The 19156-nt window shown below is 43.4% G+C and overlaps 1 protein-coding gene across 1 annotated transcript; it reads left to right on the forward strand.

The window, feature by feature from the left end:
- Nucleotides 13926-18762, forward strand: LOC109227246 (RINT1-like protein MAG2). Its single transcript, XM_019392332.1, has 4 exons — nt 13926-14492; nt 14597-14683; nt 16409-16512; nt 16594-18762. Exons 1-4 carry the CDS (start codon nt 14195-14197, stop codon nt 18511-18513), a joined length of 2409 nt encoding a protein of 802 aa, XP_019247877.1. The 5' UTR covers nt 13926-14194; the 3' UTR covers nt 18514-18762.

Consider the following 19156-nt stretch of genomic DNA (forward strand, 5'->3'; position numbering starts at 1 on the left):
CAAATTTCTGTAATCAATAAAACCTCTCAAGTGTCATTTCGATTCAATCTTCTATCTTTATGATTCTGTTCTTCGATCCAGTATTAATTATGATTGACTATGATTTACCCTTTCATCTATATTGATTGATTTTCTTAAAAAGTGTTTAACAACTTTTGAGTCAAACAATTTGGCGCCGTCTGTGGGGATTTCCTAGTGAAAATACTTCTTTCTTCCTGGATCGAAGAAAAAGAAACACCAAGAAGAAAACTCAACTTAAACCAGAGTCAATGGAGGCGCATCAAACAAAAAAAGAAGAAGAATCGAATGCGCCAACGGGAGCTAAAAATCTTTCGCCCTGTTGACCTCGAACAACCCGAGCAAGGAGAGAAGTGATGCAAAGCATCCCCCTTCCCCTCCTGATCGCCGGGCAGAAAAATGGAGCATACCCCCTCATCCACCATACTGTGTTAGGTCGAAAATCGGCGCAGAGGTACTTCAAACGAGGAATCGAAAGTCACCTCGAAGCAACCTGAATGCCACGGTCAAGCAGACAATCATAACATGGGTACAACATAAGACCACATGTCAAAATCGCCATCAAAGTTTGATAGTTCGACCTCACTCGAACTGGGACTCAGGCTAAGTGCCTTTGCCATCAAAGCTTGACAGTTCGACCTCTCTCGAACTAGGACTCAGGCTAAGTGCCTTCGCCATCAAAGTTTGACAGTTCGACCTCGCTCGAACTGGGACTCAGGCTAAGTGCCTTCGCCATCAAAGTTTGACAGTTCGACCTCGCTCGAACTGGGACTCAGGCTAAGTGCCTTCGCCATCAAAGTTTGACAGTTCGACCTCGCTCGAACTGGGACTCAGGCTAAGTGCCTTCGCCATCAAAGTTTGACAGTTCGACCTCGCTCGAACTGGGACTCAGGCTAAGTGCCTTCGCCATCAAAGTTTGACAGTTCGACCTCGCTCGAACTGGGACTCAGGCTAAGTGCCTTCGCCATCAAAGTTCGACAGTTCAACCTCGCTCGAAAATGGGACTCAGGCTAAGTGAAGTGCCTTCGCCATCAAAGTTCGATAGTTTGACCTCGCTCGAACTGGGACTCAGGCTAAGTGCCTTCGCCATCAAAGTTTGATAGTTCGACCTCGCTCGAACTGGGACTCAGGCTAAGTGCCTTCGCCATCAAAGTTTGATAGTTCGACCTCGCTCGAACTGGGACTCAGGCTAAGTGCCTTCGCCATCAAAGTTTGACAGTTCGACCTCGCTCGAACTGGGACTCAGGCTAAGTGCCTTCGCCATCAAAGTTTGATAGTTCGACCTCGCTCGAACTGGGACTCAGGCTAAGTGCCTTCGCCATCAAAGTTTGACAGTTCGACCTCGCTCTAGGACTCAGGCTAAGTGCCTTCGCCATCAAAGTTTGACAGTTCGACCTCGCTCGAACTGGGACTCAGGCTAAGTGCCTTCTCCATCAAAGTTTGACAGTTCGACCTCGCTCGAACTGGGACTCAGGCTAAGTGCCTTCGCCATCAAAGTTTGACAGTTCGACCTCGCTCGAACTGGGACTCAGGCTAAGTGCCTTCGCCATCAAAGTTTGACAGTTCGACCTCGCTCGAACTGGGACTCAGGCTAAGTGCCTTCGCCATCAAAGTTTGATAGTTCGACCTCGCTCGAACTGGGATTCAGGCTAAGTGCCTTCGCCATTGAAGTTTGATAGTTCGACCTCGCTCGAACTGGGACTCAGGCTAAGTGCCTTGGGCCACATCAAACGAGACAAGTATGAGAAGAGGTGTACGAGGGCCATTGCGGCGCCCATACAGGGAACCGCGCCCTTGTCTGATGCCTGATACAACGACGGGCGACGAGAACAACTCCCGCGCTTCAACAGAGAAAGGCATCAGCCCTACGTCAGAACTCCCAATCCGCCTCCTCCAAGGCATCCAGATGTCGTGCAGCGACATGCCGCCCCGCTTCGGAATGAAAGTGGTATGCCCCATTATTATCCGCTCATAACTTTTGTGTCTCTCCTTCAGAAATAGTATACGCACTGGAGAAGCTGGGCACGAAGGTGCAGTGGCCACAAAAAATGAAATCAGACCCTAGTACAAGGAGGTCGAACGTCCTATGCGAATTCCATCAAGAAAGAGGACACAAGACCGAAGATTGGATAGGTCTACGACAGGAGGTGGTCATAATGTTGAACCAGGGATACCTGAAGGAGCTGCTCAGCGATAAAGGAAGGGCTAATTTTGCCAGAGGACGCGACCAATCCCAAGGACCACCAAAACCACCTTCTCCAGCACGCACAATACAGATGATCGTCGGTGGCGGCGACGACTCAGCAATCAACCATGTAAAGTTCACCACCACACACAAGTTGAAGCGCACGATTGCTCATGAATGGTATGATGACTTCGAAGATAGTATCACCTTCGATAAGTCTGATACCGACGGTTTGTCTTTTCCTCATTACGACGCTTTAGTTATAACTTTTCGCATTGCTGATACTGATGTGAAAAGAATCATGGTAGACGACGGAAGCGGTGAGTGTATTATCCACCCAAGAGTTCTCATGCAAATGAGGCTCGAAGATAAGATAATACCGCGTTGCACAACCCTAACAAGTTTTAACAATGTAGTAGAGCGAACCTCCGGAGAGATATCACTGCTAGTCTTGGAAGGAGGAGTCACGCTGGAAACCACATTCCACATCATGAATCAGGAAACGACTTACAATGTCATCATAGGGTGTCCATGGATACACGCCATGCGAGCCGTTCCCTCGAGTTTCTATCAAGTAATCAAATTTCCCACCCCATGGGGAATATTCAGCATTCGAGGTTAGCCACGTACCGCCCAGGAATGCTACCGGATCGCCCAAGACTGTACAATACCAAACTATTGAAGGGAGCAAGCGCGGAAGCATAGCAATCAGCCATGTCGGGAACTAAAATCAACCCAATGGCAGAGGTCATTAGGGACCCAGACGTCGTAAAAGCTTGCAAAGCGACAGTCGAGAACCTCGACTCGGTCCAACTGGACGATACCGACAATTCAAAGAAAGCCTATATCGGGCACAACCCCTCCGACCCAGGTAAGTACCACGAATTTTTAACTAACCATGCAGATCTATTTGCCTTCTCTCATTCAGATATGCCGGGGATCCCAAAAGACATCGCCACTCACAAGCTGAACGTCGACCCACTTTATCCGCTCGTACGGCAGATGAGGAGGAAATTCAACGTGCAATCAACGAGGCAGTCAGTGAAGAAGTGGACAAACTACTAGCCAACGGTTCCATCAGAGAATCGAAATACCCCCAGTGGGTCACCAATGTGGTCATGGTTAAAAAGAAAACCGGGAAATGGAGAATGTGCGTAGACTTCACCGATCTAAACAAGGCATGCCCAAAAGATTCCTTCCCATTGCCCCATATCGACCAGCTGATCGACGCAACAACAGGGCACGAACTGCTAAGTTTCTTGGACGCCTACTCCGGCTATAACCAAATCCTAATGGCCGAAGAGGACCAAGAAAAGACAACTTTCATCACCCACCAAGGGACGTACTACTATAAAGTGATGCCCTTCAGACTCAAAAACGCGGGTGCAACATACCAAAGGTTGGTCACCAAGATGTTCAAGGAACAGCTCGGTAAGAAAATGGAGGTTTATATCGACGACATGTTAGTAAAATCGGCAAAGAAGGAGGACCATATTGATTATTTGAAATAAGCCTTCGAGATACTGAGGCAGTTTGGGATGAAGTTGAACCCAGAAAAATGCGCCTTCGGCGTGGCCTCGGGAAAATTTCTAGGCTTTCTCGTACCACAACGAGGTATCGAAGTAAACTCGGACCAGATCAAGGCTATAGACAAAATACTTGAGGTTCTGAACAGCAAGAAGCAGGTACAGAAACTGACAGGGCGAATAGCCGCCTTATCAAGGTTCATCTCACGGTCCTCGGACAGATGCCATAAGTTCTTCAGCGTGCTGAGGAAAGATCATGGGCTACAATGGAACGGGGAATGCATCGAGGCCCTGAGCAAGTTAAAAGCATATCTATCTTCGCCGCCACTGCTCGTCAAAATAGACCCAGGCGAGTGCCTACTTGTGTACCTGGCAGTATCTGAAGTCGCTGTCAGCGCCGTCTTGGTCCGCGAAAACAAAGGTACTCAATCCCCTATTTATTATATCAGCAAAACTTTAATAGATGCCGAGGCGAGGTACCCACACCTCGAAAAACTGGCTCTAGCGCTGGTCGTAGCTTCACGAAAGCTTAGACCTTATTTTCAATGCCATCCCATAAAAGTAATAACAACCTTTCCCCTAAGAGGCATCCTACATAAACCCGAACTCTTGGGTAGGCTCGCTAAATGGGCCATAGAGCTTAGCGAGCATGACATAACCTACCACCCAAGAACCGCCATCAAGTCGCAGGTACTCGCCGACTTTGTCACCGACTTCAGTGCAATTGCCAGAAGTGGAACAAGAGGCCCTCCGCGCCTCTGCCCACACTGACCTTTGGACCCTCTACACTTACGGCGCTGCGAATGCCTCGGGATCGGGACTGGGACTCGTCCTCGAAGTCCCCACGGGTGAAATAATTCTCCAGTCCATACGATGCCTCGAGATGACTAACAACGAGGCCGAGTATGAGGCTGTGATCGCATGTATGAAATTAGCCATCAAATACGGGGCCCGTCGACTCATCCTCCACTGCGACTCTCAACTCGTCGTAAATCAAGTCACCGGGACTTACCAAATCAAAGAGCAAAGGCTGCAAAAATATCAGTCAGAAATCCATAAGCTGATACCTGAGTTCGACGAATGTCGCTTCGAGCAAATCCCCAGGGCACAAAATGTCGAGGCAGATAGCCTAGACAAACTAGCTGCGACCACCACGAATATCAACAAAGAAAATGTGGTCACCCTCCTCCATTCGGCCGTCGACCACATTGAGGTACTCTCTTTAATCTTGACTTGGGACTGGCGCAACCAGTTTGTATCCTATCTGCAGGATGGAACACTCCCACGCGACAAAAAAGAAGCCAAGAAGCTCCGGGTGCAAGCCGCCCGATACAGTCTGATAAATCATGACCTCTACAAGAGAACGTTTGGTGGTCCCCTTGCTAAGTGCCTCGGGCCGCATCAAACGAGACAAGTATTAGAAGAGGTAAACGAGGGCCATTGCGGCGCCCATACAGGGAACCACGCCCTTGTCCGATGCCTCATCCGCGCCGGTTATTACTGGCCTACCATGAAAAAAGAGGCAGTATATTATGTCCGAAGATGCGAACAGTGCCAAAAGTACGCCCCTATGATACACCAGGCGGGGGAGCTCCTCCATTCAGTCACCTCGCCATGGCCCTTCATAAAGTGGGGATTGGATTCAGTTTTGGAAATACAAGCTCTCTTGCTCTCTCATCTCTCTAAGATTATGTCTCTCTCTTTCATCTCTCTAAGATTATCGCTGTCTCTCTCCGTCTCATATATATTATTGTTGCAAGAACCGATTATCAAGATCATCCTAGGGTTTATTATTTTCGATTACGATTTACCCCTTCATCTTTATTGATTGATTTGCTGAAAAAATGTTTAACAACTTTTGAGTCAAACAATTTGGCGCCGTCTGTGGGGATTTCGGTAGTTGAAATCATAGTCACCTAGGATATCAAAAACAACAATCACTATCCTTCAACTCCATAGAAACTAAGTGCCTTCACCATCAAAGTTTGACAGTTCGACCTTGCTCGAACTGGGACTCAGGCTAAGTGCCTTCGCCATCAAAGTTTGATAGTTCGACCTCGCTCGAACTGAGACTCAGGCTAAGTGACTTCGCCATCAAAGTTTGACAGTTCGACCTCGCTAGAAATGGGACTTAGGCTAAGTGCCTTCGCCATCGATGTTTGACAGTTCGACCTCGCTCGAACTGGGACTCAGGCTAAGTGCCTTCGCCATTAAGGAGCGACAGGTTTGACCTTGCTCGAACTGAGACGAGCTATCCTCTCGAAAAGTTCGTAATGAAATCCACAAGACAGAAACCTTCATCACATAAGGGGAACCGGGACTCGTCTAACGAGCTCTCACCCCTCGACCAGATCATAAATCAACAGAGAACTGAAATGCAAAGCAAGTAGCGAAGAAGAATTATTTATTCATGAAGTTAGAAATGCGGACTATTGTCGCTTACATCTGGTCCAGGCCATCCAACTAAAAAAAAAGAGGAAGAAAACAACAAGGAACAAACAAACGCCCATCGGCATACGAAATAAAAAAAAACACACAAACAACGAAACACAATTTTTTCTCACTCGGTACCAGCACCGCCGTTACCATCATCACCTCCATAAGGCCCATCATCATCACCACTTGCACCCCCATCAGCTTCGGGTGTCGCCACATCATATCCACAGTTGGCTTGAGCCTCACGAGCCTTCTGGCGCGCCTCCTCGAAAGCTACCTCAGTCACGGTGCCTGCTTCCCACAAGTTCTTGAAAATGTCACGTTGAGCTTCGGCGTAGACCCAGAGTTCATGAGGATGGTGGGGAACAACAACACGTGATGGTCCAGCCTAGGCCCTCAGCCGCTGATTCTCCTTCCTAGGCCGCAACTCGATCCGACAAGGCTAAGGCCTCCTGATCAATCGTGCTAATCCGCTCCTCGAGCCTCTCCTCCCTAAGGGCCGCAGTAGCCCTCTCCGACTCTCGCTTGGACTCATGTACACGAACTGCCGCCTCTAAGGCCGCTGCCCTCGTCGAAGCATCCAACGCTTCCCTCTCCATGCGCTCCAAATCGGCGACCTTGCTTTCCACTGCAGTCAGCTTCCCTCTCCATTCTACATCCACCTCCACGGCTCTGGCCTGGCTCTGCTCCATTTCTAACTGCATTGCTCGTAACTTTCCCTGCAGGTGCTCGCATTCCGCAGCAACCCCTTTGCCCATCTCAAGCTCCTCGTCCTTGAGGCGGATTTGCTCTTCAAGCTCACTCCTGCTGCGGAGTGCGTGCACTGGCTCATGGTCCATCTTCTCTACTTCCTCGCCCAAAGCCCGGTTGCGGGGATCATTCCTTAACCGTTCATGCAACTCACGGCATCTATCGCGACAGCGACGATACTTTTCCAGCATCTGCAAGAAGATCCTCGACCGGACATTGGCCCTGCGAATATTCTCTACCTCCAACATGTACGTCTGCAAAACAAGAGAGCAGTCAAACTAATGCTCATTCTGCAACAGAGGAGAAACAAATCGAAGTCAGATATAACACACCCGTAAGCCCATCATAACTACCTCGTCCATCACTTCGACATCTGAAACATTCCTCAGGGACTCGTTCTCGGCCTCAGAACACATCAAGCTGAATTATGGTACCAAGTTACCTCCTTGAGTCAACAGGTTCACGTCAGCGGGGATCTCGGCGAAACGGGCCGACCCCTCCGCATGAACCACCGAGTGGGTAATGCTCTCCTCGAACATCCGAACATCATCAGGGTCCAAGTCAGACTCGGACTCGTATTCATCGACCATTACACTCTTTCCCTTCTCCGCTGCCGATGGTGTGGCACGACCTGCCGAGGATGATAACGGCGCAGTCAAGGTTACGACGGCAGCATCAGGGGTCCGATTCTCTGCTACAGCGAGATGTCCTGTGTCATCAGCGGCGGGAACTCCTGATCGGGTCGCTAAAGCAGCGGAATTTCTCTGGCTCTGATTGGTGGGAGCAGCTCCGACCACCCGCTCCCCCTCAGTGGTAGACGCCGCAACGACACCTTTCTCTGGGTTCGCTGGGGGTGAATCCAAGTTGATCACTGTCAGAGGAGCCATCTCGAACCCTACCCTCCTTCTCTTCAACGACCCTTCTTTCTCCTCGGTCGATGGCGAGTCGTTATGAGGACGGACGGTACTAGATGGGCCCTCGTCCGGAGATATAGTCCGGTTCGGAGGGGCCAAGGCCAGAGATTCTACCGACGCCGCCCTCGACGAAGGACGGGCCACAGGTACTGCACTGATACGAGCGGACGCGACCGGCCGACGAAAAGCTAACTGAGGAGCTTTGACTCTACTAACTCTCCCTGGCCACGGCAAACAATACTCGAAAGGTAAGATCGAAACAAGAAGAAACGGGTAGAAAATAAGGGCGCTATCTCACCTGTAAGAGGCCTACGTTCGAATCTCACATGAAACGTCGACCATGTGCGAACTCCGCTGTATGGGGAAGGATGGCCTCGACCCATTCTCGAATACCCTCCAAAGGAGGCGGGGGTAACTTCTCGGCTGCAAAGCATCGAAGTAGATCAATATTTACAACATAAGATATAAAGAAAGCGAGGCCAAAGTGGGTACTCTACTAATCAAGGACGAAGACTTACGGGCAAAATTCCACACTTTCGGAGATCCAGATGGATTCGCTACGAGGTGTTCGGTCCGCACATAGAAAAAGTTATAAAAAAAATGACGATTGGTCCTGTCGTACATCTTGATCACTAAACGTTTCGACCCTCGGGGACGCGCATGGATCATAGTGCCGCGAATCTTTTGGGGAGCGAATAGGCTGAGCACGTGTCTCAGAGTGATCTCCCGACCAGCCAGCTCCGCGTACTTGATAAACATGAGGAACAGCTTGTACAGGTAAGGAGAGAGTTGGGCAGGACACGCCTCATAATAGCGGCAGAAGTCGACCACCAACATTGGAAGCGGAAAGTGTGTACCCCACGAGGAAGGGGTAAGCATAGAACGAGCAGAACCCGGTACGGTCGATCTGGACCCTGTCTTCGCTCTTTGCCGGTACCATCTCGACGTAACTAGGAATACCCCATCATTCCCTTAAATTCGATGTTCCGATCTCCCCTATAAGAGGAGGAATATTTACCTGCTCCGCAACGCCATCGGCGCTGAAATCTACCACTGCCCTCCCCGGGCGGGATAAAATTTCCTCTACTGAAGGAACATCCTCACTTTCCATCGGGTCTGCGTCTCCGTCTGCCGGAGCGGGGTCCTCAGCCGCTAGAGGGATAGCCGGAAGATTATCATGAGAAGAAGTTCCTGTCATCTTTAACCCACAAAAAGAGGAGGAAGGAACTTTGTGGAAGAAGTGAGAAAACTAAAGATTGCTGCTAGCAAAGGAATAAAGAAGAGTGCAAACAAATAGAAAGGGAGATATTCTGGGAATTCTCTTGAAGATGAGCGATGAAATGTGAGAAACGAGTGACAAACCCCTTCAATTTATAAGACAGATTCTACAGGGCACGAAAACCAACGGTCGCCACCAGAACCTGACCAGCTGACCGGGCGCGAAACAATTCAGCTTCTCGAGAACATGCGCCATTATGACTGTTTGTACAAAGCGACGTTTCGTTTATCAACCGGCGCTTCGGTTTCAAAACCGTCGTAACGGTATAAGAGTATTAGAAAGACGCCTCGGGCAGTTTCGAAATTCATAACGCGACCAAAGAATAATATGCGAATCTGACTCCCTCCACGATTACGCCACAAACATGATCCGTCCGCCGAGGTCGGTAAGACACGACCCCGACGAACGGAGGGACTAACTATATTGGTCAAAATCTGACCACACGACCACGGCGGCAATGACCCCGTCCCAACCATCCTGCAGTAGTAGCTAATGAACTCGACTTTGTCTAATTATTCCTATTTACGATGCAAGCGTCGAGGTCGAGGCCTCTCCATGAGGGGAGATTACCTCCGCGACCCGGCCAAGATAAAGTACAATGAGAACGAGAAGTTCTCGACTATAAATAGAGGGAAGAAGAGCCAAAAAGGGGACTTCCGCTCCGTGATCCACCAGCATAAGAAGAAAATGACAGAACTCCATGAAAGAGATACGGAGCCTACAGAAAAAGAGAGAGATTCCATTTTCGACTACTCTTGAAGAGATAATTTGATTGTAATCTCCTGAACCTCTTCAAGGAGAGGCAAGCCAAATTTCTATAATCAATAAAACCTCCCAAGTGTCATTTCGATTCAATCTTCTATCAATCCAGTATTAATTATGATTGACTATGATTTACCCTTTCATCTATATTGATTGATTTGCTTAAAAAGTATTTAACAACTTTTGAGTCAAACAGATACCGTCCTCCTCCCCCTGACTTCTATCACTCTCTCCCAAAATTTCATGGTATGATTTAGTAAATTGATACCCCTATAATTATTACAACTCTGGATATTACCTTTGTTCTTGTACAAGGGTACCACCGTGCTCCACCTCCACTCATCCGACATCCTCTTCGTCCTGAAAAGGCAATGCCAAATAATTGCTAAAACTATTCTCTAAGTGTCATCAACAGTGGGAATAATTGCGTATATTAAGCTACTGCTACTACTCATGTGACACTAGCTGTCGTCTCCAACATCTTTTGTGTGTCGCTATATATCGTTACATATCATTGGTTTGTAAAGTCTTTTAGTTAAAAAAAACAGATGTACATAGGAAATAGAGGGAAAGTGTAAGGGAAATTCAAGGGAGGAGTCACTATTTCAGGAGTTCAGGTCAGACATATAAAACACCCTCTGCTAATTCACGTCCTCCTCTAACAGTGACACTACAAGAAAAAGCTCAATTTGTGGGGGTTTATTTAGGGAGGTCCTAAGAAACCCCCACTATTCATTAATTTTGTGGTATTTGTGCCAATTCCCTCAAAATAGTTGTGTTTGTGGAGGTTTATTTATAGGGATTGTAACAGAACCCCACTAAAAGCCAATCAAAATTTTGATTCTTTTATGTTTCTCGCGATCTTCTTAATCCAACTATCACCAATTCCCTCCATTCCTTTTGCTTTTTCATATTTCCCTTATTTCTTTGCTCTGTAAAAATTCACAAAATAAGTTTTGAAAATATTTCAGAAATATCACATAACTATGCGCTAGTTGCTGCCCAATCTATCTCGTCTCTGCCCTCGTCGCTGCTCCTCAACCGCTGTCCCTCTGTCTCCCTATCGCAGGCCACCGTCCCCAGAACCGAGGTATTAAAACTCATCTCTCGCTACTCTCTCTCTCTCTCCCTCTCTCTATCGCTTCCCATAGACTTCAGTCAAACCCTAATTTTGCTAGTGGAAAATTAAAGGTGAAAAAACATTAACTGGATTTATTTTCCAAGAACTGATTGAGCATAACTCGTCCAGATTTTTGTTTCCTTGCATTTTTCATTCATATGTTGCAGATCCCACTTGTTATTTTACCATTGTGAAGTCACCAATAGTTCACCAGTACCTAGTCGTTGCTTAAATTGTTAGGGTTGTTGCACAGAGAATTTTAAGCTTTGAATAATTTTAGCAATCCCTAATTTCGTTGATGATCGCTGTATGAATCTCAACATTCTTATGCCTCAAGTCTTTGTGCTCTTTACTTCCTATTCTACAACTCTACAAGGTATAACAGATCCCTCTTACTGCCTTTTATTTTTTATTCTTACTATTGCAATTTTATATTCTTTCTATTGGTTTAATCTTATTCTTGTGAGACAAATATAATCATTGTTGATATGTGATTTGTGAGATTATTTTTACTGTATTTTCTTATGTGCATAGTGCAGACCAATTGTTTGATGAAATACACGTATTCTCCTATTGAACTCTACAAACATATAAAAGGACTAAAATGAGCCTATGTATAGCAGAAATTTGAAGCTACGCGTTTGGAGATCCAATAGGCTATGTATCAAAAATTAAATGCAATGTTTTTGTGATTCTATAATTTCGATTATACACAGGCATACAAGTTTCTCGAGAACTACTTGATGGCCCTCACTGGACTGATTTTTGCTATACATAGGCTCATTTTAGACAGTGAAACATGCTGCTACATGCAGATTTTTGATGTTCAAGTACACCATTCTGTTAACTAGCAAACATCCCATTTGTTTCTTGCACTACCTTTATCTCATTGTGAGTGTCTCCTAAAACAAGTGTCCCTACCCATTAACAGTCTTTTTTCCAAGCAGGGAAATCTTGAAATTTTGTCCAGTCAGTTTAGAACTTTAGATTCTTGGAATCTTCGCATAGTCCGTTTTTACAGTGGAGTTTGAAAAAGTTTTCAGAAACAACTCCCACAGAATCAAGACCTTGCAATGTTAAGACTATACTTGGTTCATGAACGAGGGAAAGGAAAGCAGGACCTTCTGACTTCTAGGAGAGCTAGTATTAGTTTGTTCTATAACAGGTTTTTGACAGTGAATTGTACAGCTAATGAACAAATAAGCACTTAAATTTTGTGAAAATTTCTAGCTGGGAGGAAATGAGTTTTGTCAATCGAAATTCAGAAGTATGGAAAATTCGTAATCACCTCAGTGCAACATTCAAATATTAACTATATAGATTTTTCTACCTTTGACCAAAATTCACTAAAAAAGAGAAAGATAAGGAGATGAAAAACATGCAGAAAAATAGGAAATTTATTACGATGTATAAGCAAATATTTAGTGTCCAATCCAATATTCTTATTGAAAGTACATGAAGGGGTGAATTGTAACCAATTTAAAAATCTTAGTTGACTAAATATGAGTTTAGTCGACTAGACTTTGTTCAATTGATTTCAGTAGAGATAAACTAAATGAGAAAAAGGATAACAAAGACACAACAATTTTTATACTTATTCAATACGGTGTGGTACCTACATCCAGTTCCCTTAGATCACAAGGATTCTCTTAGATCTTGATAAATGTTTTCAATAGTGATGGTTTTAGTTTGTTCACCATCGACGATATACAATAACAATAATTCTTTTCAATGTTGACACAACTCTTGTTTTGTGTTCTAACTCTTCCTATCTTTTGTGACACTTGTAGACTCAAGAATACAATGTATGTACTAAAAACTAGAAAGGCTTAGAAATAGATGATGTAGTTGCGTGCTTGTGTTCTTGAGTTTGCCAATCTTCTTATAGGAGAGTTTTGAGTAGCTGTTGTAGATTGACCTTTGATTGAGGCACATAATGTTCTAAGAGATTTGACCCAAGGATGGCTCGGAATCCTGCACAAGAGATGGGCTGGATTCGTTTACGTCCTTCCTTTTCATGTCCATAATCAACTGAGTGATTTGTAGATTGATTTGATCGATCAATCTTCAGTATCTCCAGATTCCAAATCAGTCCTTAAAGTAGGGCCTAACTTCCTTTGAATTAGCCTTGTACTGACTTCCTATAGCGCCTGGACTTGGTTTTGTTTCCTTTTTGATGGCTTTGATGTCCTTTACTTTAGCATCGTTCTTGTTGCCTTTGATCTCATTTCCTTTCTGATGTCCTTACCAAAAGGACTTCCTTTGAAGTAGTGCTGCCTCCTAATTTTCTGCATTAACTGGATACAATTAGATTTGTACTATTGTCATCATTGAAACTTAGGTGTAACACTTATATTAAGAAAGAAGTGGAAACGCTATAAAAAGCAGGATAATAGAGAGAGAAAAGAAGAAAATATAAGTGATGAGGCAAGCGTGATTATTTTAAATAGTTAAATGTTACCGGAACAATAACACAATATCGCCCCGAGAAGAAGCGAAAAATTACAAAAATGCAAAAGATATAACATCTCTTATTCCCGCAGCGGTCCTCACAACTCTCTTCTGTACATCCATTATATTTTACAAAATAATTAAGGAATAGAAAGCTACGAAAACTAACCTAAGAATACTGCTCGTCATACAACAAGAACACAGAGTTTATTGCTTCTCAACTATTGGAAGTGTTAACAAACTTACTTCTTTTATATTTTGTATTTAAAAAGTCATTTAACTATCGGAACTACAGTACTCCAATTAATTGACTTTACTATTGTTATATCACTTCAATATACTCCTAATGGAAAGTGTATTTTCATTTATAATTTAAGGACCAAATTTGTCCCTTTTTATAAAGATTAAGGACTCTTTTTCTCAAAGTCATACATGAAGGACAAATTATGAAAAAACTGAACTATCTAAGTTTTTTATTTTCCTTTCTTCTTCAAAAGCCAAAACCCCTTTAGAGGGACATCCTCGTCGTTCTTCTGTTCTCCGACGATAGGGTGCCGAAATAATCAGCAAAACATCTTCTTTGCCTAATTGTGTTCCATTTGACTTTAACTTCTTCAGAATTTCCTTTGGCCTGCTGTAATTCGAGGATTCTCTGTAGGCTTGTTGCAGAAATTAGCAGAATAAAGATATTAATTGCACTCAAAATTGCGAGTTGGTTCTTTTTCATAAACATATGACCCGAATGCATCAACAATGGACCCGATAATTCGAACTTTACCTCCACCTTCATCGCTGTCCCCATCTGTCGTTTCTTTCCTCAACGCTAAACTCAAAACTAGAGAAGACCTTGATCAGGCTCCGGGTCTTGTTTCGGAGCTCCGAAATCAGTGTCATGCCCTCGATCAAAGCCATTCGGATCTCAACACGCAGCTCCGGAACTATCTCATCAACTACGCTTCCCATTCGGATCGAACTGGTGCTCTTCTCCGCGATATAAATTCCAAATTGGGAGATCTTCAGTCTGCTTCTTGCTCTGCATCTTCTTCATCAGGTATAAAAAGCAGTTTGTGCATACACTTGCCAGTTATAATTTATTGAATTTCCTTATGTGTAATTACTTATTAGAAATCCGTGATTTTTGAAATTGTTGTGAAGATGGAGGATCAGGGAAGGTACTGGGGGAGGAGCTACCGGCTTTGGCTAAGGAGGTTGCTAGGGTTGACACTGTGCGAACCTATGCAGGTGAGTTCACATGGCAAAATTTGTTATCTTTTCTAATGTCTATGTTTTCTTCCGGCTTGAACTTTTTTTTTTTTTGGTTTTTTGTTAATTAGAACTAGGGAAAAAGGTACATAAGAAGGTATCCACAAGATACAATGAATAAGTAAATTCAGAGTTCAGTAAGGAAGACATATACATAGAGAACATATATTATAGCATAACATAAAATTTGGTTTCGAAAAGTTTGGCTTTTATAGTGAAGTGTTGTTATTGAGATATCTGACTGTACCGCAAATCTATTGTGGAATGAAGCAACGATGTTTAAGTACATCTCTACCAGAAGAGATATCAGATGTCAGTGTTGGTTCTTTTCTCTAACTAGGCTTACATTCACCAAAATTTACCACATTACTAAATGAATGATTCAAGACCTTGCGATCTTCTATTTCTTGGCTATGAGCGGATTAAACGAGCTTATGTTACCAACTCTCCAGGTGTTATAGCTGTGACAAAAACACCGAGACACATTTAAGATGGCTGAATATTAAGTGTCTGTTGAATGCCAAAGGGCAAAAAATGTATAAAGCAATTTCATATTGGTCTCATTATAGGGGAAAGAAAAGCACCTTTGAATTCAAGGCAAATACTTGGACATATGTCTGTTAAAAACTAAATGGTAGTAACTTTTTACACTGCAGAAGATCTATACAGAAACTCTGTTTGGTGTTTATGTGTGAGAACAGCGAGATATTGCTCATGTTTGTTTCAAGTCTCTACATCGTCCTTCCTAAAGGGGATATAGGAGAACTTTTTTGGAATATCTGAGTTATTTTTGTTGTTCCTTCTACGCTTGGAGAGTTTTCTGCGCTCTAAATTTGTGGGCTTTGGTTAAAAGATAAAGCTCTGTAAGCCATATTATTTCTTATTGAGTTTTTTTGCGAACCTAGTTGCTAAATGCAAGTTTTGATGGACTTTGTTCATGGTCCCAAAATGAAAAGCTTACATTCAAATATGAAATGGAGGGCATCTTCAAGTTTAGCACATATATTTTTGGTCGGTCAGGTTTCGCTCATATCTTAGTTCTTAGATTAAACAATGTTTAGAAAAGCTTCCGCATTAACTCTAGTTCCATTGATATACAATGCATCCAGCTAATTGAGCTTGACATATATTTCGTGGCATTTTGAACATGTAACTTTTTCTTGAGGACAATAAATATTGTGACCTTTGTTGCCATATGCTGAATGGGCCTTGGATTCCTTGTAAGCTTTTCTTGTTTGTTGAGTTCCTTTTTGTTTATGTTGTGCAATCTATTCCTTCATAGAGGTGTTTATTTGGCTTAGATGGATGTAACAATCTTACTGAATTTTTTAGCATGATGGAAATTGTAGAAGATCTATAGCATTAGGGAATCAAAATTATAAAATATTGGAACGAAATGGGCCCAAAAAGAGATATATATTCAGTGAGGATTCATATGCCGATCCCAACTAGCGTGAGTCAAAGGGCCGAGTTGGCATCCAACAAGTTATTGTTGATTTGGGGTAAACTTTCCTTATAGAGACATGGTTACTTATAGATCATGGGGGCAACCCATCCATGTTTGCTTGTCTCTCAAGTCTTATCTGCGTTATCATCAATATCAGTTGTTTTGAGACTAATACACGGTTAAAATCTATTACTCCATTTTGATTTGGAAATATTTCATTCTAACCATCGTGTCCAACTGTCCATTATGATTTCCAGAGACAGCATTGAAGCTTGATACTTTGGTTGGTGACATTGAAGATGCGGTCTCCTCCACCGTGAAGAGAACTTTGAGGAGAGAACCATCTACTAATAGTTCAGAAGTTAGTGTCCTCTTGGAATGGAAGTAATATTTCTGTGGCCATTCTGTCTTTATCCTCCTCTAATTTTTTAATGTTTTTCAGGAGATGCGAGGTGTTGCTATCAGAACACTGAAGTTAACTGAAGACACACTAAGATTCGTAGCAAAAACATATCCTCAGTGGACACGTCTTGTGTTAGCAGTTGATCATAGAGTTGATCGATCTCTAGCCATTTTAAGACCTCAGGCAATTGCAGATCACAGATCCCTTCTCACTTCCCTTGGCTGGCCGCCACCTCTGTCCACTTTAAATTCTTCGGGCACAGAGTCAAAGCAGTCAGCTGATGTCCAGAACCCACTTTTCACAATGAAAGGGGACCTTAAACAACAATATTGTGAAAGTTTTCTAGCATTGTGCAGTCTGCAGGAACTGCAACGCCAAAGAAAATCTCGTCAACTTGAGGGACAGAATATAGAAATTGCTTTGTACCAGCCACTTTGGGCCATTGAAGAGCTTGTCAATCCTATATCAATTGCATCTCAGCACCACTTCTCCAAGTGGGTTGATAAGCCCGAGTACATCTTTGCCCTTGTATACAAGGTGACCCGAGATTATGTTGATTCTATGGATGAGTTGCTGCAGCCACTGGTTGATGAAGCAATGCTGTCGGGTTACAGTTGCAGAGAAGAATGGATCTCAGCTATGGTTAATTCTTTATCAACGTACTTGGCAAAAGAAATATTTCCAGTGTATGTTAGTCAGCTAGATGAAGAGAGCACAAGCGGAACACAATCACAGGCTAGGATATCCTGGCTCCATCTTATTGATCTGATGATAGCATTTGATAAGCGAATCCAGTCTCTTGCTTCACACTCGGGTATCTTGCTTTCTTTGCAGGAAGATGGAAAACTAGAGAAACTTTCATCATTTTCTGTATTTTGTGACAGGCCTGATTGGCTTGACTTGTGGGCTGATATAGAGCTTACTGATGCATTTGATAAATTAAAACCTGAGATTGAGAATGAAAGAAATTGGTCGATGGAGGTTCGTGGAGTTGCTGTTCTATCAGCCCAAGAAGACAACAAGTCTCCAGCAATTGCTGGTGCATTTCATCAGCGGTTGTCGGCTGTTATTGATCGTTGTCGATCACTGCCTAGCATAATGTTGAGATCAAGATTTTTGAAATTGACAGGTCCACCAATTATACACAAGTTTTTGGGTAGTCTGCTTTTCAGGTGCCAAGAAGCCGAAGGATTAACTGCTTTGACAGATGATGATGCTTTGATGAAAGTTGCAAAGTCTGTAAATGCTGCACGCTATTTTGAGTCTATTTTAAATGAATGGTGCGAGGATATCTTCTTTCTTGAGATGGGGTTGAACCAGGTTACTCAATTGGACACATCTACTGATGGAAATGACTTCTGTTCAGAAATGTCATCTGGCAATGGAATTCTTTATGAAGAAATTAAGAAGCTGGAAGAATTTAGAACTGGATGGGTCGAGAAGTTGTCGGTGGTAGTTTTGAGGGGATTCGGTGTTTGCTGCCGAGATTATCTAAAGAACAAGAAGCAATGGCAGGAAAAAGGTGAAGAAGGGTGGATGGTATCCCAATCTTTTGTTGGGGCACTAGATTATCTGCAAGGAAAGATGTCAGTGCTTGAAAAAGCTTTGAATAGAATGGACTTTGTTGGAGTCTGGAGAAGTTTGGCCCCTGGGCTGGACAAATTGATTTTTAATGGTATTTTAATGACCAATGCTAAGTTTTCTGACGGGGGAGTTGAGAGACTTAGCAATGATTTAACAGTTTTATTCGGGGTGTTCGGAGCTTGGTGTTTAAGACCTGAGGGTTTCTTCCCCAAGTTGAGTGAAGGTCTAAAGATGTTGAAAATGGGAAAGAAGCAGCTCCAGAATTGTTTGGCGGGAGGTGAAATATGGTTGAAAGAGAACGGGATAAGGCATTTGACAGCAATCGAGTCAGAAAAAGTAGCAAAGAATAGGATATATATCTTGTTCCCTGTATAAGCTCTAGTTTTTGAAGTATTCCAGGGGAGGTTTACCAAATTTAGCACAGAAACATGGGAAGGAGTGCTCGGTTTTGCTGTAGTCATTCTCACAGTTATAGTTATGCTCACATTTTCTTCAGTGAACTGTATTTTAAAGGAAGAATTATATTTCAGCAGCAAATCGCAGGGAAATGAACTGTTTATTGCTACGAACTTTGTATCATCCTGATGAACTTTCTTTCTTGGAAAATATATTCTTTTTTGACCACCTTTTAGACGGCAAAACAACGGTAACTTTCCTTCTTTTGACAGCAAAACATTAAAACTTTTGGGGAACTTAAGATAAAATCGAAGCTTATAATGGTTAGTTTTTCAAATAGAACAGTTCGTCCATGGGCTGGGGTTTGTGGTAGGGTGAGGATTTGGTTCTGCTGGCCCGTTGAATTTAAAGGATACCAAGAAATCAGCTGGTTTGGTTGATTGCTTGCCTTTGTTAATTGTATTACCTCTAGTGCCATGTGATACTTAATCCTAATGATTAGAACTTCAACTTATTCATTATTAAAGGAAACTACCAGCTATGTCCATTTATAAGTATTTTTTTTTTAAAAAAATTGGTCAATACGTAAAATATTACTAATATTAGCCAATTAGGTATTTGT

This window comes from Nicotiana attenuata, chromosome 6 (genome assembly GCF_001879085.1).
Source record: "Nicotiana attenuata strain UT chromosome 6, NIATTr2, whole genome shotgun sequence".
Taxonomy (NCBI): Eukaryota; Viridiplantae; Streptophyta; class Magnoliopsida; order Solanales; family Solanaceae; genus Nicotiana; species Nicotiana attenuata.